The 18,800-nt window shown below is 40.4% G+C and overlaps 2 protein-coding genes across 4 annotated transcripts in view; one reads left to right on the top strand and one right to left on the bottom strand.

Annotated features, from left to right (window-relative positions):
- LOC111056476 (bone morphogenetic protein receptor type-2) overlaps positions 1–18,800 on the top strand; it is a 227,279-nt gene that overhangs the window by 144,866 nt on the left and 63,613 nt on the right. The window contains exon 19 of one of the 3 annotated variants that reach the window (XR_005573288.1): positions 16,392–16,518. The exons of the other annotated variants lie outside the window; for them this stretch is intronic. The gene's annotated coding sequence lies outside the window, so the exon portion shown is untranslated. Of the gene's footprint in view, positions 1–16,391; positions 16,519–18,800 lie in introns of those variants that run through there. 3 annotated transcript variants of the gene reach the window in all.
- Positions 13,239–14,708, bottom strand: LOC111060952. Its single transcript, XM_022348639.2, has 3 exons — positions 14,502–14,708; positions 14,126–14,395; positions 13,239–13,255 (listed from the first exon to the last, which is right to left on the bottom strand). The coding sequence occupies exons 1-3, from the start codon at positions 14,674–14,676 to the stop codon at positions 13,239–13,241; spliced, it is 462 nt and encodes a 153-aa protein (XP_022204331.2). The 5' UTR covers positions 14,677–14,708.

Raw genomic sequence — 18,800 nt, 5'->3', positions numbered from 1 at the left:
ATTCAAATCAGCTGTTTTCCCCCCCTCCCCCTCCCCCCCCCCCCCCCCCCCCCCCCCCCCCCCCCCCCCCCCCCCCCCCCCCCCCCCCCCCCCCCCCCCCCCCCCCCCCCCCCCCCCCCCCCCCCCCCCCCCCCCCCCCCCCCCCCCCCCCCCCCCCCCCCCCCCCCCCCCCCCCCCCCCCCCCCCCCCCCCCCCCCCCCCCCCCCCCCCCCCCCCCCCCCCCCCCCCCCCCCCCCCCCCCCCCCCCCCCCCCCCCCCCCCCCCCCCCCCCCCCCCCCCCCCCCCCCCCCCCCCCCCCCCCCCCCCCCCCCCCCCCCCCCCCCCCCCCCCCCCCCCCCCCCCCCCCCCCCCCCCCCCCCCCCCCCCCCCCCCCCCCCCCCCCCCCCCCCCCCCCCCCCCCCCCCCCCCCCCCCCCCCCCCCCCCCCCCCCCCCCCCCCCCCCCCCCCCCCCCCCCCCCCCCCCCCCCCCCCCCCCCCCCCCCCCCCCCCCCCCCCCCCCCCCCCCCCCCCCCCCCCCCCCCCCCCCCCCCCCCCCCCCCCCCCCCCCCCCCCCCCCCCCCCCCCCCCCCCCCCCCCCCCCCCCCCCCCCCCCCCCCCCCCCCCCCCCCCCCCCCCCCCCCCCCCCCCCCCCCCCCCCCCCCCCCCCCCCCCCCCCCCCCCCCCCCCCCCCCCCCCCCCCCCCCCCCCCCCCCCCCCCCCCCCCCCCCCCCCCCCCCCCCCCCCCCCCCCCCCCCCCCCCCCCCCCCCCCCCCCCCCCCCCCCCCCCCCCCCCCCCCCCCCCCCCCCCCCCCCCCCCCCCCCCCCCCCCCCCCCCCCCCCCCCCCCCCCCCCCCCCCCCCCCCCCCCCCCCCCCCCCCCCCCCCCCCCCCCCCCCCCCCCCCCCCCCCCCCCCCCCCCCCATTGAAATATAATAGCTATTGATTTTCCACCTTACCCCTCCCAGTAAGGTTTTGTACGGGGGGCATAGAGCCAGAAAACACACTGAGACAGAGTATTGATTTGCTGTACTGCAGATTGCATACTTTACCCCGTGACCCACAGAAGTGAGTGTTTTGATGTACTGCGGGTTGCATAACTCACCCCGCCGCCGCTGAGTCTTCCCTTACCTGATGCACCACTTACCTTTTGTAGCTATTGATTGGCAGCAAACAAGAAGCCCCGGCAGGAATAGAAGCTGATTAATTGATACCCCCCCTCCCCTCTTACCCATTGGGTAAAGGGGGGCATCTAAAAAAACTGTCACAAGTAGCAAACTTGCTATATTGATTTTCCTCTACAACTGATTGTCTTTAGTTTAGTTTGAGTAAGGAAAGAGAAGTAAGAAAGAAAGAGAGCCAGTGTGATTCAGTTATGTTTTTTTTCTTTTATTAACACATTATGGTAATGAACACACACACAGACACAAAACGTTTTTTCGATTACTCTTTTTGTTAAACAAACATGATTGAGTGCTATTAACCTATATGTGACATACAAGTCACAAATTTGATTTGACAAAAACACATACATTTTGTTTTCAAAACATTATGATTTTCTTCTTCTTCTTCTTCTGAAGGTAACAAACAAATATAGTGTCAGTGCTATATAGTAACATACAACAATAAGTGCAAAGATTTATATATATAAAACATGAATAAACACACACACACACTATAGAGTCTTTATAATGTTGAAGTTGATGAGTACTTAAAAATAATTATGTACCTTTCAAAAGAAATGATGAGAAATAAAATGACGCACTGTTTGACTTTAGAACTGTTTCAACACATGTAAAATCTGCTTTTCTCACTGTCAATTCAACCTCAAACCATAACCTATTTATATTCATTTTAAATATGAATCTAATACAATAAGTTCCACAATTTTCTTGTTGAACAGAAGCTGTTACAATTGCGGAATCTGCGTGTCTTATTCTCATACACTGATGATCAATATTGTAACTTACTTCGACAGCATCAACATTTAATCTAATAATTTTTGAAATCATCTGCAACACAACAAATACAAAAAATTAGTCACTACTAGAAGACAAATCTTCTTCTTCTTCTTCTTCTTCTTCTCCTTCTGCTTCTGTTAATAGTGGAATTTTATAGTGACCTAAAGCTAATGTACTAATTTTATCACTACAGATATACCGTTTCTCATCCTGGCAACTAAGCGCTTTCCTATTTTGTGAAATTGTCATTACTTTATGTTTTTTCGATCTAATTAAATTCTGGCTTCTGTACATCTCTGTACCTTCGAATAGACAATTAAAATAGTCTTGAAATGAAATGTATTGATTAGACTTTGGATGTTGTGCTGTTAATTCGCGTGACAAAATACATCGTTTCACGCCTTTTGCTTTTTTAATAAGACCCACTTTACGTTCATTTTCTAATCTATCTTCTGTTTCGTTATCAAAATGTTGCTGTTGCTGCTGTTGACCAATACTTTCATTATACAATCTGCACGCCCATAGTTTTGACCGTAAACCCAGAAACTGATAAGGAGCTTTAGAAGCAAATTCATCTTTCATCTTTCCAACTACCATTCGGTTGTGTGTGGAATAAGCCGGGTGATCTACAGGATAATTTGACGTGTCTAGCCAATGTTTCAAATCTTCATTTGTCCTTATGTCCAAATAAAAGTCGGCGGTTTTAATCAGATACATCAGACTATCCGTGTCTTGATACAGGAGTTTGGCACTGGGACCATATATCTTTCTAATTACATCATAATGGAACGAATACATTACTGTTTTACTCAAATCTAAAATCGAAAAACCAATGTAAATAGGGTTGTTTAGCAAAATATTTTCCTTGTGTAGAGTAATACCACATATGTTCTTACCAAAAATCAATCGATCTTTGAACGAGGGACGAGCTATATATTTCAATAGCGATTTCTCGTTATTAACCAACTTTAAATCCATTTGTTTCCATAAATTCATACACGATTTACCGAAAATCACATTGTTGAGTAATTTGTGGAAATCTTTTTGAAATTTATTCTTAGACTGTTGTCTTAGCTGTGTGTTCAAACTTATGTATGGTTCTAGAAATTTGCTTTGTTCAAAAGAAATGCCTCTACGAATGTTTGTCAATTTCAATCCATGTTCTATAGCTTGTTTCAACAGTAAATAGTGGCATACATAATTTGTGTGATTTGTAAGTGAGGTTATGAGTCGAGTTTGATTGGATGGGAAAACTTTTTGATTTCTTGCCAGAAAAGGAAATTCATTGTGTGCATCATGCAGGTCTTTTGGGTAGGATATATCTGCCTCTAAAACATAGCCTACTGTTTGGTCTTCGCTCCAATTTTTCATGTTGGCAACAGCATTGTCTATTTCATGACGACTCATCCAAGCAAAATTTGCTCTCGGTAAAGATGCACACATCGAAAAACCGTATAAATTATTAATGTCAAGAAAAGCTAGAAAACTGTTGGGTTCTTGGGTATTGTAAGGTGCACCAGTATAGTGATTATTTGCAACTGCATGTCTGTGAACACACGTAACTATTCCGCCCCTAATAGAGGAATGGAAAAATGCGTACATCGAGTAATCTGTTAAAAGTTCCAACTTAATTTTAGTGTATTTAAGCATAGCATCAAAAGAAAAACCAGGAAGTGTAAAATAGTGAGCCGGGTCCAGTTTGAACGTCTCGAGACTAATGTTGCGAAAAGATTCCATTATGTCAGCTAGGAGTAGTACGTCTGTTTTCAAATATAAGTCACTGTATTGTCCAAGTGTGCGACAATTGAAGTGGTTCCAAACCGTTTGTGCATGCCGATAATCGTTTGCACTTATTGTACTATCACAAAGAGAACTGTAAAATTCTTCAATAGGTGGTAAACTTTCCTCGTCCATTTTAGCCCAAGAATCACAGTATTCGTATGGAAAAACTCCTTTACGTGATACAAGAGGTAAACTTTGATGTTCGAAATGTTTCGATGTGTGTTTGAGAATAGCAGCTATTTGATCAATAGAAGGTTCTGGTCCTGCCGGTTGTAAAAGGTTAGAGGTTAACGAATCCAAACTATCGGGTAGAAATTTGAACGAATCAAGAAATCTGAGATGGAGTCGATTGGACAATTGTATAGTAAATGATATGTACTTTTCACTTGACTGAGGAATTACGGTTAATTTATTACTACAAATAGAACCGAGTGCAGAGACAATTAGGTGGGTGTCATAAGATGCTGAATTGTGTAGAAATACTGTGATGTATGTTTGGCGTTGTCTTTGTAAGTTACATGCATTGCAAAGAGCCGTCCTGTAGTAACCAGTGAGATGGCAATGATCATAAACTTTGTCGTTTTCAAAAGGCTTTTCGCATGCGTCGCAAAATTCTGCATCAGAATGCATTTGCTCTTGTTCTCTTGTCAATGGGTACATGCCAATATGATGTTCATCTAATGTTTCTATGATCTGGGTGGCATATTCGGTTAAAGTGTTTAGAAAATGAATGCCTGCATTTTCACCTCTATACAGTATAGGTTGTGACGGTATTTTCTGTGTTAGTGGCGAACTGTCCGGTATTTGTAGTTGGTCTCTTACGAAATATAAACAGTACGACATGACGTCATGATTGTGCTTTATCTTTGTTGCCCCCCTCCTCCTCCTCCTCCCCTTTGACCTTCTCTGTGCAGTGCTATAAACTTCTCCATCATCGCCATCACCATCCTCATTATCATCAGACTCGGAGTTTGCTGGTGACGATGATGATGATGTTGGTTTAACGAGAAGACATTCAAAATCAGCATAACAGGTTAGGGGTAGTTTATACTTTTTCAATGGGTTTTTAAATTCTAAAAATGGCGGCGAACCGTTCTCTTGAATTTTTGGCATCGAAACCCTGGTTACTTTGTTCTGTGAACAAAATTCTTCGTGTTCTTTCATTTGTCTCTCTCCATCTCGACTACAGGTATAATACGTGAAACACCGACGGCAGATTAATATTTTCCCATGATGTTTTGTTAATTGTTTCCTAACAAGTTTTTCAAAATCGGTAATTAAACAATAGTGTGATTTGGTTTCTACTTTACATGTAGCTACATCAGTTGTTCCCTCATCCCCGCCCTCTTCCTCATCATCATCATCATCGGTGTCCGCCTCTTCAACGAGTAGTAACAAATCAAAGTGGTCCTGTCTAATTGATTCACTAATTCGTCGCGGATAAATTAGATTTTTTTCGTCAATACCGTATACATTGACAGAAACTGTCGGGTTATTCTTTTCGAATCTATCCAGTTGACCTAATGGGGTTGGGAAATCAATGTTGTTGAAATTATATATGGATTGCGGTTGTTTAATAAACGAAAATAACGATTATCAACGCGAAATTTACAACTACCTTTAATGTGTCGCGCTAGTAATGCGTACATAAAACACTTAGAATCTGTTTGATTCTGTGGGTTTATGATACAATTTCTTTTAGATATACTGTTGGGAAGCTTAATATATGAAGAACCATTTGGTTCTTTCAATGGTCTGTATCTATTTATTCTCAGCATTAACCCGTCAATATTTCTTAAGGACCAGCCACTGGATTTACCCTGGTAATTTGTCTCTTCTATAAGTAAATTAAAAAATGAATCGTGTATCTGTTTTTCTAAATTGTCTAATGATGTAACTATAAAATTAATTGTTTTAAAAGCAACATCGGTTTGTAATCTATAAATGGTTCGTGTCCGGATCTACTGTGTGCATAATTGTTGTAATAAAAAGTTTTAATATTGCCTCTAAATTCATTTTCTAATAATCTAAATGGACTATATCTATTCGCTGTTCTTTGGTCTCTTCCTGCTCCACTAACAACAACATCAACAGGTGTTGTCTGCTGCTGTTCTTCTTCTTCTCCTCCTTCTTCTCCGTCTGCAGTTTGCGCCAATCTTCTCCGTTTAATTGGCGCCATATTTGTAGTTACTACTACTACTACAAATTACCTACGGGAAAAAACAACATAATACAGCAACAATATTTACATACAAAGTAACAATAGATTAGAAAAAGATTATTACCTGTTTGGTTTTGATTTCTATTGTGTTGATGTACACTCGCTCTGGTTTACTTTAATATTAAATGTTCTACCATATGGTTGAACAGACATTGAATAACCAGTCATGTCGATTTTATTATCTTTTTCGTCCAAATTGAACATTTTCTCTTTGAAGTAGCGTTCTGGTAAAATGTATGACTTGTTGTGGCCATCAACTTCAAGTTTCACTAGAATTCTATCACCATGTTGTGTTTTCAAATGAGAGGCACTGATCATGGCATAATTCTGATCAGGTATCAGTTCTTGTAAGCTCCTAAATTTATGTGATTCGTTTTCTGCTGAAATCGCTCTGACTAATTCTGCTGCCGCTGCTGCTGACATCTGTGAAAGTCATGGTAATTTATTCTGTACAAAATAGATTATTACACAATGATAACGTTTGATCTTGTACTTGTTCTTCTTCCTTCAAACAATAGACTTTACCTATGTCAGCGAGTAAATTTTCATAGTTTCTTCCAATTGTTGTTGTTGTTGTGTCTGTGCTTCTTGGGAAAAGACCTGCCCACCAATTAAATTCCACAAACATCGGTGTATTTAGTCTATACTTTTGAGTGAAATATAAGTTTAAGTGGTATAATCGGAAAGTCAATTTGATGCAATTGCAATACCAGATTTCACCATCCATCGCAAGAATACGTTCGTATGTACATGGAGCAATGTGCAAAGTTCGCAATGGAAGATACCAGCCACTGTCAGCAATCCTTCTAGCATTATTCAATGCTATACTATATGACGAGTAGGTTATTTTCATATCTTTAATTAAATTGCACAAACTTTCCATATCTTTTCGTAATTCGACACAGGTCCATCGTTCATTTGGTGTCATGTTCTTTTCAATTTTACACTAGAAAAAAAAATGCTATGATAATATTTTTTTTACTTTAGTATTTACACGTAAGTGTGTCTGCTGCACTAACTTCGGTAGTGAAAATACATAAGGCTTTGCATAATAAAATCAAAAGTATACTCTTCGGGTTTTCTATTAAATGAACGATATTTCTCCGGGTTAATCTCTCTTAAAATAAATGGGTCGATATATCTAGTCCTGTTTCGAATTTTAAACATATGCGATGTAATATCGAAAAATTCCTGACAACGACATTTGAACGTTGCTAGAGTATTTAAGGGACATAAAGCCTGGTGCTCCAAACATGATGGCAAATGGTAATCTTTGGTAAGATCTATACGCTGTAGCTTGTCAAACGTAATGTTATCGAAACCATCTTCTTCTTCTTCTCCATAGTCAAGATTATGCATATATAATTCTGTTATATCCGCGCAGGACAAGTGTTCAGCCGCAATCATACTCATGAGGTCTTTAATATCTAGTCTCCTACATATGACATACAATTTAGAAAGTAATGCACAATTACGTCTGCTGCTGCTACTGCTGCTGCGAGAGGCACAATTTTCACCATATTCTAAAATCTGAGTTTGCATTGCTTTTGGGATGCTGCTCATGTCTGCTCCATAGTATATAGCATTTATGCTGGCCTCTTTTGATAAAGTTAGTAAAGAAAGTGGTGATTTTAGCTCGTTAAAACCCATAATTAAACTGTTTGCCATGTGTCTTCTCTTAGAGGAGAACGTCTGCAAACAGAAAAAACAAAAAATATGTTTGTGTGTGTCTCTCTCTTTAGAGGTTTTTACTTTGCAATAAATGAAATGAGAAGAAGAAGAAGATGTTACAAATAGTTGTGAAACATACCTTTGAAGTAGAAGAAGAAGAAGTTTTTTGTTAACAAAGACTCTCTCAATCAAATAATAGCACACACACAGGCTGCTGGCTGGCTGGCTTGTAAGTGTGTGATCACAATGGTAGTTGCTTATACACGTCAACTTCTCTCAAAACACACACAGGCTGCTGGCTGGCTGGCTGGCTGGTAAATCACAGAGAGTGAGAGACAAGTGTTCTGTCTAAGCTTTCAGGCGGCAAATAAACTCTTCCGCTCATCTTGAAATTGTTTTATTGATTAACAAAACAGGAGAAAGTGCGGGTGGGGTGGAGGCGGTAACTGTAGTGGGATGGCGAGGGTCGAAGGGGATTAGTTGACCAGTCATCTCAAGGGTCAAAAGGGGTGGGGAGGGGGGCGGATAATGATTAGTAGACAATCTTGTAAGTCATCACAAGGGTCAAATGGGATAACGATTATTGTAAGTCATCTCTCAACTATGTGAATTGCGTGATGCATAATCTGTCTCTCTCTCTCTCAGCTAAATGCATTAACTCAATCCGTTTACTGGCAACAGGCAACAGGCAGCGATAATTACGCACACACCCCGACCAATTATGGGTATTACACGTTGTACATGTAATCAGAATTAAAAGCTGAACACACAACAACAGAATTAAAAAAAGCTGTGTACATGTCAACAGAATTAAAAAAGCTGTACGCGTCAACAGAATTTTAACTGGTGGTGACGTTGCCTGCCGCGCCCCGCCCGCCCACCCCTGTCTCCACCTCATCTATGGCAATATTTTATAAAAGGGGTTAAACACTCAATTTCTTCTTCTTCTCTTGAGCAGTAGGCTACTTTGTATGTGTGATCTCTTCTCTTGAAAGCACTCGGCTACTTTGTGTGTGAGTGATCACTTAAAGTACAGACAACCACTTGGCTACTTTGTGTGTGAGCGATCACTTTAAGTACAGACAATCAGCAGCAATCACTCTCTTCATCTCCAAACAAAGTAAGTCATCTTATTGATCTTTTGTTTTGCTAGTAAGTGTCTCATTGACCCAGTCTCTCTCTCTCTCTCTCTGTCAACAACTTTTATTGATTTTTTGCTGGTGTTGCATTTTGATGAAGGTGTGTGTGTATGTCGTTTTCCAGACATGAACAATAATGAGGAGCAGCCACCATCCAACCTCCCACCCTATTCACATTCTCCACCTCCTCCGTATGGACCACCTCCTCCCTATAGCTCCCGACCTTCATCCCCGACTTCCAGCCCCCGACCTTCTTCCTCCCCAATTAACCTACCACATACCTCCACTTCCTCAGCACCAAACACCAGGTGTGATAGAACAACAACATCACTATATGATGTTGATTCATTGCCTTCCTCACCAATCAACCTACCACACACCTCCACCACTTCCTCAGCACCAGACACCGATAGCTTTGAGGAGAGGAGAATTATGTCCTTTTTAAGAAGAAACGTGCAAATAAGGAGTCAGCTATTCACAGAAAACACACAAGACGATGATGATGATGATGTAGATAGTCTGGATGATGTTGACCCCGATGAGCCAGACCATCGACATCATGTCACTAGTGTGTGTTCAATGTGTAGGATAGTTGACAACTTTTTATGTCTCCTACTCCCCTGCATGCACTTAGCATGCAAATTATGCCTGCTAAGTTCAAGAAAATGTAGATATTGCAAGAGGCCGATTGATGGCTGGTTTAGCATCAGGCAATCGCCTTAATAGCACAAGCCCTTCCTTTCCCCTCCCTCCCTCCCACCCCCCTCATCATGGCCGGCGGCGGGCTGCCTGGATGAAAGCAGTTTACCATCACCTTCGGCTTTATAGCCCCCTTTTTTTTATTAACAACACAATTTTTTTCAATTACATTGTTTGTGTTTACAAATCACATTATATTTTTTAAATAATCTCAAAAGTTTTTTAATCTTACTACTACTACTACTTTATCAGACCGAATGAACCGTTCCAGTTAAGGGGCGGTATTCTTTAATTACATCGTAGATCATGAGACAATAGGCACGTGTAGATTCTGGGATATTTTCACTGGCTTCAAAATCAACCCTTATGTCCACACTGCCGGTTTTCAGCGTTTCTGTCTGTCGTGAACAATCGAAAACAAATAACGGCAACTTTTGTAGAGCAGACTTTGGTAGGAGTGGAATTCCGGCACGTGTATCTCCGTGATTATAGGTTCCATTGAATTGTGTGTACATGTTATACATTCGAGAATCATCCCCATTAATAGTTTCGTAGGGAAAGTAACGTGTATTCAGATAAACACGTACATCTTTCACTTTACACTTATCAAAATGAGAAGCATCCTTTGTCGTAACACCACGTCTTGCAGTTTGCAACGCAACAACAATATACCTTGGTTTTTCCATATGTGATGCAGTTTTCACGTTCCATGAATGCTTTGTACTTGATGGTACAGACGGATACTCATAAAGTTCCCAATGCCTGAATGACATTTGTATAGGTGTATCATCTCTGACCATTTTCAATAGAGAAAGTTTTGCTTCATCAGAAACCTCAATGTACGGTATCCTCCACTCTAGGTGTTTAATGTCAATTTTACCGTCGGTATTAAGACAATCAATATCGTTGGCAGCTCGTCTCAACACTAATTCTTGTTTGACATTCAGCATAATACGTCTATAGTCTTCCGCAAAACCCATCAGATAGCGTAGTGGTACATCGAGAATATTTGTGTCTGTTCCATTCACCGAAAATGGTTTAAATCCGTTGGTAGAATCGTAATAATAGCCGGAATTCTCCATTTTCTCCTGTTCATCTTTTTCAAAAGTGACAGCATTTTTCAAAAGTGTAGTTATGCCTGGACTTCGAGTACTATCAACCTCAGCTCCATTAATTTCATAACGGATTTCAGAAAATAGAAAAGCGAAAAATCCTGGTACACATGCTGCTGTATTTATTGCCTTTCCATCTGTTGTGGTAAGTGTAAATTCCAAGTGAAGATAACTCTCTGATGGGAGAGTATATAAATCAGTTTGTTGCACACATAATTTGATCTCATCATTGGCTGCAAAACTTCTATTGTAGGGTGCATGAGTGTGAAAATCATAAGAGGTAATGCTGTCGTCTGAAAACGGTCCGCTTCTCCTTACATCCAAAATTGACATTTTTTTTCTTATTCACTTTGTTCTTTTTGTACTAATTACGCGTAGTCCTCTGTTTAGTAGATAATTAATACTTTTAGATGTTAGCTCTGCAGTGTCTGGCAGACGAATGACGTTTTTGTTAGTCGTTCCTGTATTATTATTAATATTTGGCAAATCCAATAGTCGTGTAGAATCTTCTTCTTCTTCTTCTCTTCCTTCTCGCCTATAATTACCACCAAGTCGTTTAACAAACAATAGTACCATTATTGCTGTTTTCTCAGATGAAGAGTAATATTGATTTGTTCGTCACGAAAATTAACTAGTCGTCCACTTTCGTCTACAATTTGCAATGTAATAGAACTTATGCGTTTGCTGTCCACAGGCAAATAGACTACAGTGTTTGCTACGATAGCTATTTTATAGCCAGGATCAATCATAGGGTAAAACTCGTAGAGAACATGGTCCTGTACACCGTTTGTGAATGAACCGTGAACAATATCACACAGTACACGTACAACATTAGGTCTATCCAATTTCATTGCTACGTCACTCTTTGCTTCTAAATTAGGTTCTATAATTCTATTACTTTTAACTCCCAACAGTTTACCTATTGAGTCATCCGACGAAAATCTTAATTGACAATCACATTTGAAAGAACATTTCATTGTGGAGGGATCTAGTGCAAGATTTAATTTAACACCATGCTCTTTCAATCTAGACTCTAATAAATCTTTTATTGTTTGAAATTCGAAACTGCCTTCTGGAAGAAAAATACTTTGCCATTGTTCTCCTTCTCCTCCTCCTCCTATGCTAATCTCATCTTGTTCTTTATTCTTAGTCACTTTTTCCTTTTTTCCCCCCTTCTCCTTCTCCTCACCACCACCACCACCTATGGACGGTGATGTTTTTGAAGGTAGACTCCACAGCGAATAACTATCCACCATACCAATACCGAGAATTTCGTCATGTGTAAGTTCTATTCGATTAGCAGTAGTATTAGTATTAATAGTACTATTACTTCGTTTCTGTTTTGGTTTTTTGGTCAAGAATTCCAACCTATTGTTGAAACCATTTTCTACATTTGGAATTGAGTTATTGCATGTAAAACTGAGCAATCCTAGCTCCCAACCTCCATTGTTGCCTTCCTCATCATCTCTAGTATCTATTGGCGGATAAAACTCACTTACCAAAATAGGCTTATTTCCGCCAAAACAAAGCATCTTGTTATGTCAAAGTTGACTCACTCAATGACAACACCTGTTAATGCATTGTGTTTTTATATTCTAGATTTTGCGGAAAATCAATAGTGAGTGAGGATAGTCTCTCTCTCTCTCTTATTCTAAAGAATAGGTAAGTTGTTAAAAAAACTAAGTTAAACACACACACTTTATTTTATTCATTTTCAAACTTACATAAAATTGTGGTTATTCATTTACAAACTTACATAATATTGAGATTACAAAAAATGAGTGCCATATATTTCATCTACAAGAAATTTTAAACATAAGTGTCCACAAATGTGTGAGTAAACATTCTCTTGTTTACGTTCTAAATTGTATTCTATTGTTGTGGCCGGTGTTTGTCCACGACGCATGTAGGCTATAAATTCATGTGGTGGTCTAAGATTGCCAAAAGCGTCAAAGTAGTGAACAACATTGCCCTTCTTCACATAGCACACCCAATGTGTTCCTTGTCCACCTAGTATATCGAGATTTATACACGCGCACTCTTGACTTCGTGGTCCACAAAGAGGTAATGTATTACGCATAAAGACACCACGAAAATTTTTCAATCGTAAAATACAAGCATACTTGTAGAGATCAGCTTCGCTAAGTGCTCTGTCTGGTAAGGCTATTATCGAAGTTTTTAATGTGGATGATGACATTTTCTCCTTCTGCTGCTCCTCCTCCCCACTCCTCCTCCTCCTCCTCCTATGCTAATCTCATCTTGTTCTTTATTCTTAGTCACTTTTTCCTTTTTTCCCCCCTTCTCCTTCTCCTCACCACCACCACCACCTATGGACGGTGATGTTTTTGAAGGTAGACTCCACAGCGAATAACTATCCACCATGCCAATACCGAGAATTTCGTCATGTGTAAGTTCTATTCGATTAGCAGTAGTATTAGTATTAATAGTACTATTACTTCGTTTCTGTTTTGGTTTTTTGGTCAAGAATTCCAACCTATTGTTGAAACCATTTTCTACATTTGGAATTGAGTTATTGCATGTAAAACTGAGCAATCCTAGCTCCCAACCTCCATTGTTGCCTTCCTCATCATCTCTAGTATCTATTGGCGGATAAAACTCACTTACCAAAATAGGCTTGTTTCCGCCAAAACAAAGCATCTTGTTATGTCAAAGTTGACTCACTCAATGACAACACCTGTTAATGCATTGTGTTTTTATATTCTAGATTTTGCGGAAAATCAATAGTGAGTGAGGATAGTCTCTCTCTCTCTCTCTCTCTCTCTCTCTCTCTCTCTCTCTCTCTCTCTCTCTCTCTCTCTCTTATTCTAAAGAATAGGTAAGTTGTTAAAAAAACTAAGTTAAACACACACTTTATTTTATTCATTTTCAAACTTACATAAAATTGTGGTTATTCATTTGCAAACTTACATAATATTGAGATTACAAAAAATGAGTGCCATATATTTCATCTACAAGAAATTTTAAACATAAGTGTCCACAAATGTGTGAGTAAACATTCTCTTGTTTACGTTCTACATTGTATTCTATTGTTGTGGCCGGTGTTTGTCCACGACGCATGTAGGCTATAAATTCATGTGGTGGTCTAAGATTGCCAAAAGCGTCAAAGTAGTGAACAACATTGCCCTTCTTCACATAGCACACCCAATGTGTTCCTTGTCCACCTAGTATATCGAGATTTATACACGCGCACTCTTGACTTCGTGGTCCACAAAGAGGTAATGTATTACGCATAAAGACACCACGAAAATTTTTCAATCGTAAAATACAAGCATACTTGTAGAGATCAGCTTCGCTAAGTGCTCTGTCTGGTAAGGCTATTATCGAAGTTTTTAATGTGGATGATGACATTTTCTCCTTCTGCTGCTCCTCCTCCCCACTCCTCCTCCTCCTCTTCCTCTCACCATGTATGGCTGTAACTGCGGTTGACGTCTCAAATAGATTCCTCGACCTGACACTACCCTCCCCCTCATCCGTTTTCTCCTTATCGTACTGTGTAGTTTTGTTGGTCTGTTTGCTTTTCTTCTTCTTGTTTTTCTTCTCAGACTCATCCCGCCTCCAAAAGTTGATTTTGCTTTCATAATATTGGTTACAGCTAATGCCGCTGCTTTTTCCAATAGACCCGCGTCTGAAGATGTTACTCTGCTCCAAGCACGCTCTGCTAACTCTCTATCAGCTACTGCCCTGCTTGCTGTGTCGCTACTGTTCGCGTATGCAATATCGTGCTTCTTGCAAGCTTCGTCCAATTTATTTACACCCGGGTCGTTTCTTGCTAATCTTTTAGCTAATTTTGTCCCTGGTCCGCAGTACGAGTAGCCTACAAATTAAAAAAAAACAAAAAACATATCGCCATAATTATTATTATATCTAGATTGACTACAGCTTATCTTGCACTATACTGTTGAGAATATTTTTTTTTTTACCTGGTATGTGGAGTTCCACAGGTAATAAGTCAATGGATTTATTTATAACACTTCCAACTGCACCAGAAATATCACTCAGAATTCCACGTCCTTTTTTTGAGTGACTTTTTCCTCCACCACTTGAAGAAGAAGAAGAACAAGTACTCAATATCTTCCCCTTTCCAAAGACAGCCATCAAATGGTTTGTTTCAATCGATAAGTGCTGTATTTATTGCATTCTGCTAATGAGTCTTTCTTTTATAAGCTCTTGATGTAGAGTATCGTGTGACAATTCCTTTGAAATTGCATCGGCAATAATTGCAAACGCAGACACTGTAATTTCTCTCACTCTTTCCATTAGTGTTTCACTATTCAACAGTGATTTAATCATCTCTTCTTCTGTTAATTGCGTTGATGGCGAAGATGTAAATTCTTTAATTGCTTGCTCAATCAACTGTTTACACGTATTTACATTGATAGCGTCTCTATTGTTACGCGGATTACCAACATTAGTAACTCGTCTGCCACGGATATTAATGTTTCCAATAGGATCCATTTCTGTTAACAGTTGGTTACTTGTTCTTCTTCTTCTGATGTTGTTGCTACGACAATAACGATAATATTGAAGAGCACTAGACCTCATTTCACTATAAAAGTCACCAACCAACTGAACACATTTCCACCTAATCGCATCCTTTTCTTTTTTTGTTAAAACCCCTTTCCATCACATTTTTCCTCCTCCTCCTCCGCGTCACTTAAATTGGTGCCGGTGCAATGCCCTCTATATATCCATTTTCAATTAGTTCTTCTAAAATTGAATTGATTTCGTTTTGATGACCAGTATTGCCAACTGCGTGTGATTCATCAAGCAGGTGGAGCCTATCAACCAACTCATTAGGGTTATTCCAGTAAATGTAGTCGATGAATGTATTATTGTCACTGTTGTCTGGAACAATATTGTACAGAGTTTTCAATCCTCGACCTTGTACTTTCTTTTGCTGCATCAATGGTGTACGAGCCGCCGCTGCTGGTGATAATGATTTTTTTAGCAGGTCATCATCATCAGCTGTTGTTGTTGATGGTTTCTTTGGAGTAGCTTCATCGGCGAGTTGTAGTATTTTTTTAATTATTGACTTATACTTGATTTGATTGTAATTAGCAATTTTGCCATCGGTACGATAACCTTTTCTATAAACATTAGTCCAATTAAGAATTCGTCTGTAAATGCGTTTATCTTTTTCAGTTACTAGAAATATGTAGGGATTTTTCATGAAAATCAGCTCGCAAAGTCCTTGTGTAACTGAAAACTTGCGTACACCTAATTCTCCAGTTTGTTCATCTCTTTTAGGATTACTTAGAATTATTTCACTACCATCATTGTCGAATGTCATTACTTTGCTACCCAGAAAATATTTTCCACTAAATGGTTTGATTCTTGGTCCAAAATGTTGATCAATCTCCTTTTCTTTTTTCAACCATCTCAAAATATAACTGCCCAATATAGTATTTTCGGATAGTGTCGTTTGTGATACAGGTAACGTAGTTTCCTCTTCCTCTTCATCCTCCTCCTCCTCCTCCTCCTCATCTCCATCCTCCTCCTCCTCCTCCTCCTCCTCCCCTCCTCCTCCTCCTCCCTAGTTTTATTAACATCATCATCATCATCGTCTTGCAATAAACGTCTCTTTATTGAAGAAACTGCAGCTGACACGCTCCTATTCTCTTCCTTTTTCACTTGTTCGTTATTGTCTCCTCCTACTCCACTCTCCTTTGCACTGTCACTTTTCTCCAAAATCGAAGGTAGAAGAGAAGTAGTAGTAGTAGATGATGATAAGCTGTGTTTCCGTTTTCCAAGGCTGGATTGAGATAACGGTGTAGACGAAGAGTGTTGCTGATGAAAGTAATTTGTTTCAGGATATAGTGATTGCTGATGATGATGCTGTATTGATGTTGACGAAGTGTTGTCATCGCTACGGTTGAGAATAAGATTTGTAATATCCTTGAGTGGATCCAAGAGCGGCTGCATTCGTTTAGTGTTTTGTTCGTCGCTCGCAGATAAATCTTGAGTAAGTGCTTTGTGTTTCTGTTTTATATAACGTTTCAGCTTACTTATCTCAGTAGTAGTTGTCAATTTATTCTTTACTTTACTGTTCTTTTTCTCTTTCTTCTTCTTCGTCTTCTTTTCCCTAGTCTTCTTACTTATGTTGCTGTTACCACCACCAGCACCAAGTGCTCCACCCCCCTCCATCGCAATAACTAGCACTAGACTGAAGTTATTTCGGTTGTGCACTGACTAAAAATGCATCGAATCCTTGTCTGTAGCGTCCATTATCCTTGTCTGATGTACAGTCAATAACTAGAAACGCATGCGCGGATGACGACCATACATTATCGCACATGGTTTGGAATTCGTCCAGTGACATATCACCACTGCACACATGATCTCTGAACAAGTGTTTTGTATTCAACTGGTCCTGTTGGAACACGATTAGAAAATTAGCATTGTCTCGTATCAATTGTTTTGGTATACGGCTGTAGGTTTGTGCCAAATAAAAACAGTCCACATTACTGTGTCTTCCCGTTGTGAAGTAACGTCGTATAGCATCTTGTTGTTCACAAATTACATCGTCAAATATAATTATAGAGTTGGGGGGCAGTTCGTGGGGTGGGGGAATTTCTTCGCTTACGCCACACTCTGTGTAACTGAGTTCCGGCGCAAGACCACTCATAACGGCACGTAAAAAATTGTATTTATCTTGAAATGTTGTTTTGGAAAATAAGTAGATATGTGAGAAACGAATACCATTTGGATTGAATAGTATGTTGAATAGTACGTTTGTTTTACCACAGCCTGATGGTCCACATATAATGCATCTCACATGATTCGGAAATAGAGAACTGTGTCTTTTGTTTTTCCCTCCCACCTGTTGTTGTTTCAAAGTTCTACCGACAATACAATCAAAATCGATAACTGGTAGCTTTTGTTTAGTTTCAACAAGTTCAATATTTCTTCTTCTACTTTTTCCACCTCCTCCACCTCCACTTATCATCATTATCAGATCAAATCAGAACGATTGATCCAAGAATTATAACTATTATCATAACCTTTCCAACTGACTAACAACTTATTACCCTGTCTCTTTATAACTTTATCGATTTCAAACACTTCGGGCACAGTAGTTTTTAAAAGCTCCTCAGCATAGAATCCTCCTTTTATAGGTTGTTTACGGTAGTCTTCCAATTCATAGGTTACAGGGAGTGTTGGTCTAACACGTGTGACTGTAAACAGTTTGTTTGTCCAATTCGGAAGGTAGCCCTTGTCAAATATCATTTTATACTTGCTTATACGAACTCTGTCACCGGGCTCGATTTTCTGCCAGTGTCCTGGATAGAAATTTGGCACTACCACCTTTGTTGACAGTTTTTGTCGGAATTTACGACGATTTTCGGCGATTTGGTCCAAAAGTAGTTGCTCATGTTTTTCATTTACTTCGACGGGCCGCATACCAATTGTTCTATGCACCTTTTCATTGTATTTGTTAACTAAGCTATCGATTATGTCTATCCACTTATAAGAGCCTCGTTCGGTAAACATAGTCCACATTGACTGCTTTAATGTCCTATTGAATCTTTCGATAATTGAGGCTTTCTTATCAGAATAGCTAGTATAGTGATTAATATTATAGCGTTTCATTAGATTGGCAAACTTGGAGTTTATAAATTCTTTTCCACTGTCAGTTTGAAGGTTATGTGTGCTGCCATGTCTATCGAGTATAGGAATAAACGCATCGACTATCTCATTGGCAGATTTATTTTTAATTGGTACTGCGTGTGCAAACTTGCTCAGACAATTTATTATTGTTAAAATGTATTTGTAGCCTTTGTTGTGTCGCGAGTAGGGTATCATTTCAACCAAGTCGGCTTGTAGTAAATCTTTTAAACCCTTTAATGTCACCTGTCTTGTAGGGTAGTTTTTCAAAGCCGGTTTGTGTAGTTCCTTGGCTATTACAGTTTTTTCATTTTCAATCCTGTTTTTACTCTTATTCTCCATTATGAAACACCACCACCACCAGCACTTCTTTTCACCAATAGCGCACAAAAAATGAAAATGGTTTACAAATAGGTATTACCTTTATATTTATAAGACTATATCGAGTAAATATTTATAATAACCCAAGCATGTAGTTCGGGGTCAATGGCTTCTACCATTTCACAATACGTTCTACTTGTGGGAAATTCGATAACTAATCCTTGGCCATTGTTGAAAGCAAGAATGCTGGTAGCATGAAAGAAAGTATTGCTCATTAAGCCTAGGAAATTCTC

Source organism: Nilaparvata lugens, chromosome X (assembly GCF_014356525.2).
Source record: "Nilaparvata lugens isolate BPH chromosome X, ASM1435652v1, whole genome shotgun sequence".
In the NCBI taxonomy this organism is placed as follows: domain Eukaryota; kingdom Metazoa; phylum Arthropoda; class Insecta; order Hemiptera; family Delphacidae; genus Nilaparvata; species Nilaparvata lugens.
The sequence above is the reverse complement of the archived record's forward strand: the minus strand, read 5'-3'. Positions and strand labels throughout refer to the sequence as shown.